The sequence below is a fragment of the Fukomys damarensis genome, unplaced genomic scaffold (assembly GCF_012274545.1).
Source record: "Fukomys damarensis isolate Sample0158 unplaced genomic scaffold, DMR_v1.0_HiC HiC_scaffold_1, whole genome shotgun sequence".
Classification (NCBI taxonomy): domain Eukaryota; kingdom Metazoa; phylum Chordata; class Mammalia; order Rodentia; family Bathyergidae; genus Fukomys; species Fukomys damarensis.
In genome coordinates this window covers 35,898,114-35,910,985 of record NW_022900913.1, presented here as the reverse complement: position 1 = coordinate 35,910,985, position 12,872 = coordinate 35,898,114, and the positions used below count along the sequence as shown (strand labels likewise).

Genomic DNA, 12,872 nt, shown 5'->3' with positions numbered 1-12,872 from the left:
GGGCTAGAGACAAAGGGAGAGAAAACTTTTTATAGCTATTTCTTGTACTACCAGGAGTCATTAATAATTATGAATAATAATAATTTAAAAGGTGCATGCAAATATAACCCTTACCAAAGTGTAGCTCATAGTCTGGGAATTTATATAAAACAAACATTTCTTGGTTAATAGAAATTTCAATTTTGAAGTTGTAGTTTTTATACAACAAAAATGCTGGGTCCGGGCATTTAGCTCAGTGGTGCCATGCCTGCCTGCCGAGAGCAAAGTCCTGAGTTTGATCCCAGTACCAAAAATTAAAAAAGGCAGAAGAGAATACCCATAATTAGGATAAAGTAAACATATGTCCAAATGCTATTTCATGACTATGCAGTAGTGTTAATGATTAATTTTTTCTTTTACAAGTACATATTTACTGTAACAATTATAAATAGTCAAATGACAGAGTCAGATTTTGAAATAACCCTTATGAAAATAATATTATAGTCATATTTGATAAATTTAAGCTGCATACACTTGAAACAAAAGTTCCTGGTTTCTTCCTACTTAAAGTGAAGATAAGAATGTTTTCAAATGTTGTTAGTAATGATAGACATGTTCAAAATTAAATCAGAAATTTTAACCAAGGAATTATTTTGAAAAAACAGTGAAGTATATTTAAAGTAGTTGTTCAATGAAGTAGTGATAAATTTAAATTTTGGATGATTCTAGCTTTAAATCCAAAGTAGAGTCTGTTCACTTATTTACACCATCAGGCTAAAATTAGTTTTATTTCAAGCAAAAGGAATAAAACACAAATATTTTGAATACTGTAAATCTATGAGCCATGTTAGAATCCATGGTGGACCTAATCTGTACTCTTAAAGATAAATTTGTAACACTATCATTTTTAGAATACCTATGACAATTTTTCTAATCTGTGATTGGTAAATTAAAATATAGGTCATCTTAAAACTCCTCTAAAATGCCTTTCCAAAGGCAATTTTTTGGAATTGATCTTCCTAGTCTTTTATTTCTTCCTTGTGTCCATCTATATTTTGCTTTAACTATATAAGGAGTTTGCTTTTGTCTCTTTCTTAAATCAATGGTGATATATTTCTGAGTTTTATTTGTATAGTATATTTTAGCAAATTATTTGTAGAATTCTGTAAGTGTAATACTTTGATTTAGGAATATATTAGTTTTACTTAGAATTGAATGGAGCCACTGAAGGAATTACATTTAAACAATTGTGCTGTTGTTTAATTCACATATTCAACCATAAATCAGAAATAATTTTTGTTTTGTTTGGGAGGAGAATGGAATGGTTATTTGCAACATCTTAAAATCTTTTTTTAATTTTTTGTAGGTTTTACTGGGACTTAATAATGCTGATAATGATGGTTGGAAATCTGGTCATCATACCAGTTGGAATCACATTCTTTACAGAGCAAACCACAACACCATGGATTATTTTCAATGTGGCATCAGATACCGTTTTCTTATTGGACCTGATCATGAATTTTAGGACTGGGACTGTCAATGAAGACAGTTCTGAAATCATCCTGGACCCTAAAGTGATCAAGATGAACTATTTAAAAAGTTGGTTTGTGGTTGACTTCATCTCATCAATTCCAGTGGATTATATCTTTCTTATTGTAGAAAAAGGAATGGACTCAGAAGTTTACAAGACAGCCAGGGCACTTCGCATTGTGAGGTTTACAAAAATTCTCAGTCTCTTGCGCTTACTACGACTTTCAAGATTAATTAGATATATACATCAGTGGGAAGAGGTAAGTCACATCTTTTTGTTTCTTAGAGCCAGTATTTTATTATGCCTGTATGAATATGAATGTGCCATGTTTAATAAGTTATATTAAATTTGAGTGAAAAGCTTTCTTTCTTTCTTTCTTTTTTTGGTACCAGGGATTGAACTCGGGTCCTTGTGCTTGCAAGGCAGGCCACCGAACCGCTGAGCTAAATCCCCGGCCCCTAAAAAGCTTTCTTTGAGTACACTTTTTGGTGCATAAGTGATGTATTTGTATCTCCAAAAGAAATGATCAAATACTAGATTTCAACAGACTGAAGAAAACCAATGATTTCAAAGCAAGTCTTAAATTAATTTAGTATATTTTAAGCAAGTCCGTTTTAATTAATATAATTTTTCCTAATCAATACAACTGTTTTCCTTTGGAGGATTCTTTTTATCTAGTATGAATACATCAAGTATCATATTTGACAAAGATGTATAGGGTCTGATTTTTAATTTAGGTAATCTCTAGCTCTAAAAGGTAGTGTGGTATATGTTTTCTATAATATTAAATTCCAGTAAATTTATGTTTGTCCATAATACATTGTGATTATTAGCATAATGTGGTTGCTCACTTTTATACCCTGCCAAGAGTTAACTGATTACAGTTTTTCCCATTAGTTCATTTCATAATACTTAAATCAGCTTATCCAGGAAGAAAATTACTACATAGAGAACACAAATAATACAATGAATAACTAATGTGAATTTGGTCAGTCAGGCCTCTGTTTTGCTGAGTGGGGCACCTGCTATTCTCAGGTTACCGGTTGCATTGAAAAGAATTCAGCCAACTAGAGTTTTCAATGGTATGAGTTAAATATGCCATTATCAAGCAAATGCATTTATGTCCCTAATTCCAAAGTCTATACCTTAACCTTTTTGACTCTTTTTTTAAGTCTACCTTTTTGCATTAATTATAACCTGAATTTTATTTTCTGCATAAAAATGAGAGTCAAAAGGCCTGCACAGTGCTTAAACCAGCACTAATGAAAGCAGTGTACTTGCTGTGAATTGTTCTTCTACTCCCTACAGAAAGCTTTTTAGCAATTTAAGATAAATTATGCCTTTAAACAAGTCATAAATGGAAGTTCTGTTTGCTTTCTGTGTGGCCGTAGCAGTGTTTTGTGTGTGCTTGTCAATGACATTTTGGTTCACAGGATTTCAGAAAATGATGTGCAATAATGAAACACTGCATAATACAAGGAAGAAAAAGCATAAAAACGGATTATTCTTAAAATATAAGTATGGAATGCATTTAAAATCAAATGAAGTATGTTTGAGAAATTGGATTCATCTTGCAATATTTCTCTATATAGCACATTGCATCTACAATGGAATAAATGATCAAATTTTGAAACTTTTTTACCAGTTTGAGATTAATATCAAACCAACATAACTGATAATAGTAGCTAATATTTATCAAGGGTGCATTATTTGTCAAGTAATTGATTCTTTATGGTTTAGCTGCTCACTGAATCTCCCTAGCAACCCATTGAGGTAGGCACAATTATTGTCATCACTATACAGGTAAGGATAATTAAACAGACTAAGATTAACTTGTCCAGATACAGACCTAGTAAGGTTTGGAGCTGGGATTCTAAGCATGACTCAAGATTTAGTGTTCTTAACTTGCAAAATTATAAAGGTTTTCACTCTAGCATGTATTCCTTTTATTATCAGTATCTTAACATTTCACCATAGATTATATAAGAAATTGTAGAGAACTTTACTAAAATTGTGATCCATGCAGTTTTGAATAGGGACCCCTTAAAACAAGGTCAAAAATTGTAACAAGTTGTCTGTGAGAGAACCATCACTGATATAAATACCCAGTCAATTAAAAATACAGTAGGCAATGTGACTATTTTTAATGTTTTGTGGTTTTAACCCAGTTACCCATGAGAATGGCAGCAGGATGAACAGATGGCTTCCCATCAGATAAAATGCAGGCCATGTGGTTGTAGACGAGGACATCCCTTAACTCTGAATGTCCTTTGTTCCTGGCGGGGGTCACAGGCACCTAGATGTGTGTAACAAGACAACGTTTTAAAGATACCATTCAGGAGCATCAGCTTACTGCCATAATCAGTGCAAAATGCAGTTTAATAAACACTTAGAGACACCTGATAACCAAATGCATTCAGGACAGAGTTGTGAGTGGGCAAGATCTTTTTATAAATAAATGACCTTAGTAATGAATGAACCATAAGCTCATTTAAGTGAAGAATGTTTTTTGATTATGTGATATAACTCATATAATATCTTATATCATGGTTATTTAATGCCTGTTAGTAATACTGTTAAACAGGAAAGAAACACATTCATGATTCAAATTTAATACAAATTCATTATTCCACCCACATGATTCAAACCATAATCAGAAAGAAACTTGAATTGTTCCCAAACTGACAAATCTCTACCTGATGTTTTAAATACCACCAGGATGTGTTTACAAGTAGAAATACAACCGATAAATCAGAAGAGGTGGCTCTGTGAGCTTTGGGAATTGGGCTTCAGAGAAAGATATGCATTCACCCACATGTCTTTGAGTTCTGAGTGTTTTAGTACCAAGCTGGCTAGTGCTAAATTCAGCAAATTTGGGGAAGTAATGTGTGAAGTCTGGAAGCTGCTACTGTTCTAAATGAATCATTCTCAGGGAAAGTGGCTGCCTTGTATGGGGAGCTGCTTCCATCTTCAGCAATTATTGTTTTGTTTTGTTTTTTAAAATCTGGTCTGAATTAATTTAACTGAAAAACAAGAAGCCCCGAAGCCAGATAAATATTATGTAGTATAGAAAGTTTGATATTTAACCCCTCTGTTATATTATTACAAAGTTAAGTGAAGTGGCTCATATAGGAGGAAACAGCTGATTTAGAAAACTAATTTATGAAATGCCATAATGCTTGAATGTCACAGGGAAGTTTTTCTCATGAGCCAATTAAAAGATAAATGGCTTTAGGGTAAAAAAATAGAGCTCTTTGCTACTTGACTGAAACTACATATATTGCCAGGTGAAGTGAAAATCTGAGGCAGTGGAGATAAATCAGCACAGAAACTTCGTTATCTAATAGTTTCTATAAAATTGAAGTTTTTCCTATTCTTGTGCTTTAGTTTAAAAATTAATTGTCTTGATTCAGTGTTGTTACTTTTATTATTGTTGTATTTCAAGTAGTGACAATGATCTCAGCCAACAATTTTGTAACTTATCACAAGAGGAATCAATTCTCTATGATCCTCCTAAAAGAGACGTATGGTGAAGAAATCCTTGGAAATTAAATGGAATAGTATTAAGAATTTGTGACAATCACAAGCCACTGAAGAGATAAAGAGTAGATTAAGAGTTTAGTAAATAGGAAATTATTCGGTTTGCAAAAGTGAAGAGTTCTAGGACCCTCACACGTCATGGCTGCTGACCTCAGTCACTGTGAAAGAGAGAATCCTTGAAATTTTTAGAGAATATGAATTCAAAATGGACATACCTCTATGTAATGATTTTCTGTTTGTAGCATTTGATGTTATAAATCAATTATTGATTTTTCATGGATAATGTAAAAATGTGACAAAATGCACAACTGTGTAGTAACTATGGTTTTATAGTATATGAAGTATGATTAAAATATGGCAAATATTAAAAATTATTATAATAAAATATATATTACCATTAATGTCTCTCAAAATACTCCCCCTCTCTTTAAATACTTTTTTTTGTCCCATCTTTCTTGCCCCTTTAGAAAGCAGTTTTGGAAGCTGTCTTTCCTGAATGTCTTTAGTTGCACTTTCATGGCTGCCTTGATGTCATGGTCATTCTGACTTTGGGGGAAGAGCCAGAACTTAAGTGGTGCAAAGTCCGGCGGATAAGATGGATGAGGATGCACTAGTGCTTTTACAAGCCTGTCTTTCCATCAGGCAGGAGTAACATTCACTGTAGTTTCTGAATCACACTTTGAAAAGAAACAGAAAGAGGGCTTTGACAACTGCTTCAGAAAGGAGCAAGAGCAATGCGCTAAGTAGGTTTGACGTGAAGGGAATATTTTGAGGGGGATGAATAGCAGTGTTTCTTTTAATATTTTTTTAAATTTGAAAATTCATTACCGCCTGCTTCACAAGTTCAAGGTCCCGAGTTTGATCCCCAGTACCAAAAAAAAAAAATCATGTTGCGACCACCTCTTATATAAACATCAAATATTACTTTTGATTTCTTATTTCTTGTCTCCTCAATATTTCTGTGCAGATTTTAGACATATTATAATTAACTAATATATACATTTTGAGTCAGGAAGGAGAGACTGTGGTTTTGCTGTTCTTACGTCTATAGGAATTTCAGATGAATAATGTGCCTTGAACATTACACTGCTCTTTTAGCAATTGATGTTAGATATTTATGGTGATCGAGTGATAGGGTTATTTACAAATTATGTTTAACAACAGAAACTAATGAGGCAAGTTAACACATAGGAAGCTAACACACACTTTATTTTCTGTCTTTCATTAATTTTAGCATTTTTATTGATTTTTATTAGGAAACAACTCTTGCCATAAGTTGCCTATCGATAATTATTTAACTACTTTTATCTTTTAGAAAAAAGAAAAAACTCTAAGTTATACCATAAACAAGCAGCAGCGTTTTCCTAGGCCTGTCTTGGACTAGAATTTAGAGAGCTCCCCAATGCCTGTCAGATCCACTTTGTCTCTCTTCTATCCCTTCAGGGTTCTGCAGCACCCTGCTCCCCCTCTTACTATTGTCACTGAACATTTGCACCAACAACTCTTTCTGTTTGACTTTTAAATTTTGCAATGATGTTTGTGAAAATGAGTCTTTCTGCTTCTATAATTTTTTTTTGTGTGTTAATTTTAGATTTTGAATGCTGATTTTTTTTTCCTAGAACTTCTTTTAAAAATCAGACTCAATAACATCTCCAGAAAGTATTCTATGTGGATGAACTCAGCTGTCATAGACAGTACCTTTACAATGAAAAAGTCTACTTTGCATGCATTTGTTTATGATACTGAGTTGTATGTATGTTTCTTTCCTTTTGTAACACATAAACATTTGTAGAAAAGAGTCAATGTTAGTTTTGTCCTTGAACTTCCTTCCATATTAGTACAGGATTTTAAACTCTATAGATAATTAGAGAGCACCTGTCCACTAAATACATGGTAGTCTTCTGTGTTCTCTTTCTATTCAAGAATTTTAAAGAAATATTCTTTACTCCCAACAATTTATCGAGTAGTGTTTATGTCCAGGTGCCACACAGGAGAATACAAAGCAGGTGACAGTTTTGTAGGAAAAGCAGACATATAAGCAAATGATCCCAGATGGTTTGATAAGTGGTGGCATGAGTTTGTTTTGCATGAGAGGAGGCCTTCGAAGAGATTTGAGCTGAGTCTTGATTAACAAACTGAGCCAATGGGCCAGGCAGAGGAATGTATTACAGTAAGACGAGGTGCTGGAAACAGTGTAGCACAGTAGTTGTGCTCTCTTGGGTGACACTGGAAATGTAGATTGGAACTGGTGTTCAGTATGGTGTCCTTGAAGCATTTTAGCCAGGAAATTTACATGTTATGAGTGCTGTAGAGTGATGAAGACTGGGAGAGTGAGTAGGATAGAGCTAATAGTACCAGTGGAGAAAAAGCTTTACCACTTGCATTGTTTTGCATATAGTTGATGTCAAAAAGGATACTTTTATTTTTGCAGTACTGGCAGTTTAACTGAGGACCTTCACACTGAACTACATCCCTTGCAGTTTTTAAATTGTATTTTCAATTTTTAGATGTGGTCTTGCCAATTTGTGCAGATTTGTCTTGAACTTGTGATTCTCCTGAATGCTGGATGAAAGATGTACTTTACCACTCTTGACTAGGATTTTTTTTTTAAATTGAATTTATTGGTACATTCTAGGTAGACAGTACAGTTACATTCATTACTGGGATCTTGTACCTTTACATGCCAGGTCTTAGTTCTCATTTTTTCCCCTTGTCCCCACCCTCCCTTCACCCTCTCCTCCCCTCTCCATCTTCAAATACTTTAATTCCAGTTTTACATTTTCTCATATTTTTTTCCTTTTTCCTTATTCCCCTTCCCTATCCTTGTCACTGTCCCTACACCTTTGGTCCTTTTCTTCCTATTTCATATTGCTAATTGTCCCATTAGGATCTTGAACACTATTTTAGTTTTTCACACCAGAGAAACTATTCGGTATTTGCATATGTGTGACTTATTTATTTCACTTAGGAGTATATCCTCAAAATGTACCCATTTACCTATGAATAAATCTACTTTCTTGTTCTTTATGGCTGAGTAGCATTCCATTTTATAGAAAAACCACATCTTCCTTATCCAGTTTCCAACTGATGGGCAGATGGGCTGTTTCCAAGTTTCAGCTATTACAAACTGTGCTGCTACAAACATAGGTGTGCATATATCACTGTGATATGATTCTTTCAATTGTTTTGGAAAGATACCCAACAGAGGGATGGCTGAGTCAAATGGAACCTCTAATCCTAGTTCTTTAAGGTATCTCCATATTGACTTCCATAGTGGTTGCACCAGTCTGGTGCAACCATAGTGCATACCATAGTGGTATGCAGCCAGTCACCAACAATGGAGAAGGGTTTCTTTCTCCCCACAACCATGCCAACATTTGTTGTTGTGTGATTTCTTTTTTTTTTTCAACTTTAATTGAGTTTATTGGTACATTTGAGGGATACACTACGTTACATTCATTGTTGGGATCTTGTACCTCTACATGACAAGTCTTGATTCTCATATTTTCCCCTTGCCCCTGCCCTCCCTTCACCCCCTTTCCCCCCTCCCCATGTACAAACACTTTATTTTCATCTTTTCATTATCTCACATACTCGGTACCTTATGCTTGCAAGGCAGGCAGAACCAATGAGCTAAATCCCCAGCCACATACTTTTTAATTTTAATAGCTAAAATGAGTTTTATATCTGCCATAAACTCTTGTCCTTGTAGTATTTGTATCAATTAATAAAACAGAGGCTATTTTCAGAGGCTATTTTGTGGTGTTATATGATTTAAGTGTCAGTTACATTGGATATTTTGACTTTTCTGGGATGTGGAATGAATTCTATACTGGAAATTAGTGTATGTGTGTGTTTATTCACATTGTTGTTTCATTTTTCATTTTTGTTTTGGCAGAATCATGTGAAGTGACTTTTTATATCTACACATAATAGCCCAGTTGTGAAGTTCAAGTGAAGTATATGGAAATGATTTGAAATATTTAAATTGATAAATACCTATAATATTTATACATGCAATATTTATTTTTATTTTTATTAATTATATATTTATTGCCTCTCAGCTCTATGTGAGCCTTTTATTTACTTTTTATTTTTTATCAAAAATTTTAAAAAGTTTTAAAATTTACCTTTTATTTTTATTACTTCATGTTTGCAGTGCATAATGATGATTACATTCTTTGTGGGGAGCTGGAAAACATACTTAACACATTTTAATTCCTTTTACTTTCCCTCCCACATTCCTCCCTCCATTTTTAGTTTCCTGTTCTGTGTGCAAAAGGTCAATCTTTCTGTTTCCTATTATCCATCCTATATTTGTCCTTTAAATTATTTTATACTTTGGGTTTCTCATATAAGACAAACCATGCCATGTTTAAACTTATGCGCCTGATAAATGTTATATTTATGGTGACATTATTCTCAGATTAGTAAGTCTGCAAATGCTGATATTCTCACACGTGTGTGAATGACCTGACATTTTCTGCAGGCAAATATTCTGCTAAAGACCACTAGGTGTCCTCTATTGGTTATGTTACTTCAGGGTTCTACATTCTAAAATACCAAAACTATGTTTTTTGAAATTATTCTTTTATGCTATCTTAAAACCACTGAATTGCTTGGATAATTTATATATTTGTAGAAAAAATGGGTATGGATATTCATACATGCGAAAATTACTTCTCTCTATTGTACTTTGTTCTCAGGTTAAGTGAAAAACTTTAAATTATTTCTCTAAAGAGTCCTTTGTATTATGAGAAAAATTATTTTAAATATAATGTATTTTTTCCAATGTGATATTTGATGAACTCTATTTGCATGTGAACTGCTGAATCAGGTTGACTGGGGAAAAATTAACAAAGTGTGTGTGGGAATGCATATATGTGTATTTAAAGTAAGAGACCTCATTTTATAAATGTTCTTTGGTCAGTTCCCTGAAGCAGATCTATGATAATGACAATTATTTTGACATGGTAATCTCAGTTTAATATTAAAATATATTACCTAATTTGAAGCACTCTTTCTTTTTATATACTTTTATACTCCATTTGTTAGTTTTTCCTTCGAGTCTCCTCTCCTCCCTTGTTTCCATTTGGTGAAGTCAAAAGTCTGAGAGGTAGTTTTGATTTCTCCTCTTTTATCCTCCTCAGAAAATAGTAACCAAATTATATGGAGTCTGCTTTGGTTTATATTTGGTTTGAATTCTGTCACTCTTTCCTTTTATCTTAACACCATATTAGACCAAGACTATTTCATTTGTCTCTCATTTGGATTTCTCCTATAGATTAATAACTGTATTCTAAAATCCATACTTTTTATTTTATGAAAAAATGTAACAAAATTCCATAAAATAATAGAAATAACAATAGTTATTCCACATATAATTGTTTTGAGGTTCAAATGAAATGATGTCATTGAACTGTGAACCCATAAAATATATGTAGAAGTACAAGCTATTACTACAGATTTTTCTTTAGATTTAAAATGTGAAAGTTTCAAAAACATAGTTCTACTATTGGATTTTCATTGTGTTTACTGGCCTTTCAGATAATGAAAGTATTATAAATGCTATGAGACATACATTGACGCAAAACATGAATCAGGCTAACTTAGGACTTGGTACATTCCATTTTTCTAATGTTTCTGGGTAAATGTCTTAGTCTTTTCTTTTTTTCTGTGTGCAGACTCAATATACAGTAAGATTATTGTTATTTTAGACTTGTGTGCCATTAGAGTGAAAGTAATGTCATCGTCTCACAAATGGTGGCATTGTCATTGGAGGATGACTGTCGGGAAACACAGTTTATGATGTATTTCTTATTTAAATTTGAAGTCTGCTTTAGCTGCCCTAGTGCTATCAAAACTGTGATACTTTAATTATTGAGTAATTATCTCAGTGGAACAGTTCATTTGGTTAGTCTTGAACACAGAACACCTGTGTACAAACTAGAAGAGTGATGAAATATCAGGAAATGGTACAGAGACACTGTTATGACTTATATCTAGATATGGCTTTATATCTAGAAAGTCTCATGTGCTCATAGGCGAGGCTTTTGAGAGCTGGCTGGATCTAAGGTGTGTGATACTGAGATTAAGGGTGTGTGGTACTAAATTGGTCAGTGATTGGTTTAGTGTAATTCTGGATGTGGATAACTGGAAGGCCTTCCCTGAGTGTGGGTGTCACCACCCAAAGTGCTTGTAGCCGATGGAATAAAAGGGAAAGGGAGGCTTGCTTTGTTGCCACTCCTTTGCCCATGGCTGCTGCTGCCTCTTGAGTGCTCTTCCATAAGCTGCTTCTTTGCAGTGCCCTCTGCTTCAGATCCAGCCAACTATGGGCTGAAATATCCATAAATTGAGTTGAAATAAACCTTTCCTTCATTCACTTGTGGTGTTGGGTATTTTGTCTCAGCTATGAGAAAAGTATTTAAGATAGCACCTACATATATATTATTGCAAATAATGAAGTGAAATAAAACTTTTCTCAGAAGGAAATATTTAATGTATTTCTTCATAAAGAATAAATTAATGCTAATTTTATTATCGGTTTCCAGAAAAGGATTGTTTCATTTTTAGATTCAGTATCAAGTATTTTAATTTGAAATGCTTAATATTATTTCTGTATTATTTAAAAATTGTTGATTTCATGTTTAATTGGGAAAAGCATAATATTGTCACAAAAAGTCAGTTTTAAGAGGATTCTAACTATGTAACAAGAGCTGAAGAATAAATAAAATCAGACCCTTTAATTGCATTGGCTAATGGCAGAGAAAAACCACTTTCTGATACTCTTCTTGCTGATGTATGCACTTTAGATTTGTATTGGAGAAATCTTGTCTTAGTATGAAAAGGAAACACATTTAGTTGTTATGTAATTGTGAAGGCTATTTTGAGTTGTCTGCCATTTAGGTCAGATTTTTTTAAACAGCTAAAATTTGTTTGTTATTATGTATTAAAGTGAAAGTATACATTAAGTAAAGGTTTTGGAGACTAGTCTTAGAGCTACTGGTAATTTAAAGTATTTATAAATAAGGGAGCAGTAGCTATTCTGAGATAATTTTATTTACAGCAAGAATGTTGGGAAGAGAAAATGTTTCTCATTGTGATTGGTGGTCACTGAAGGTATTTACAGTAACATGGAATTATTTCACTTGCTTTTGTGGTTGGTGTAGTGGAGATGTAAGTTGGGAGAGCGTTATATAGTCAAGGGATTTCTGAACTCTGAGAGGAGAATCAGGAAGTGCTTTGTGTGAGTCACTTCAGACACTTTTCTCTCAATTTTAAAATCTGAATGATGACTTCTCCTTGTATTACATGGCTGTTTTTACTAGTAAAAGTGAAATTGAAAGTTTAAAAATATTAACGATATAAAAGTAGTTTGTTAAATTAGTTTACCAAATTGATTGTTTCATAGAAGCTGTAAAGGAATACAATTTATACAATTTCTACCTTCATCAGTAATATAATCATACCTGAGAGTAAAAAGGAGAATGATGGTTGTGGTCGCATATTTTGAAATGGGAATCCCGGAACTGTAGGTACCTTAATGGTACATAAAATTTATATTTAGGGAATCAACCAGTGTTGTAGAGATGATAATTTCTTATGCTGGGAACTATGTGAAATATTCATGCTCATGAAACTGAGGAGAAGATGAATGATTCAGTTGACTGGTGATGAATCACGAGCATTGAAATTCACAGGTTTTAATACCGCACAATTAAAAATGCTTCCCGTTTTTATCTAGTCTGAATTTATAGAAATACAGCTTAGAAAACCTTTAATCTAGAGGAGAATTACTTCTCCATCTTCCTTCTTTATAGAT

The 12,872-nt window shown here is 33.3% G+C and overlaps 1 protein-coding gene across 1 annotated transcript in view; it reads left to right on the top strand.

The window, feature by feature from the left end:
* The first annotated feature begins 1,349 nt into the window (after positions 1–1,349).
* Positions 1,350–12,872, top strand: part of Hcn1 (hyperpolarization activated cyclic nucleotide gated potassium channel 1) — a 329,950-nt gene continuing 318,427 nt past the window's right edge. Inside the window, exon 1 of the mRNA XM_033760857.1 lies at positions 1,350–1,769. Within this exon, the coding sequence (XP_033616748.1) occupies positions 1,365–1,769 (405 nt within the window). The 5' untranslated portion in view covers positions 1,350–1,364. The remainder of the gene's footprint in view (positions 1,770–12,872) is intronic.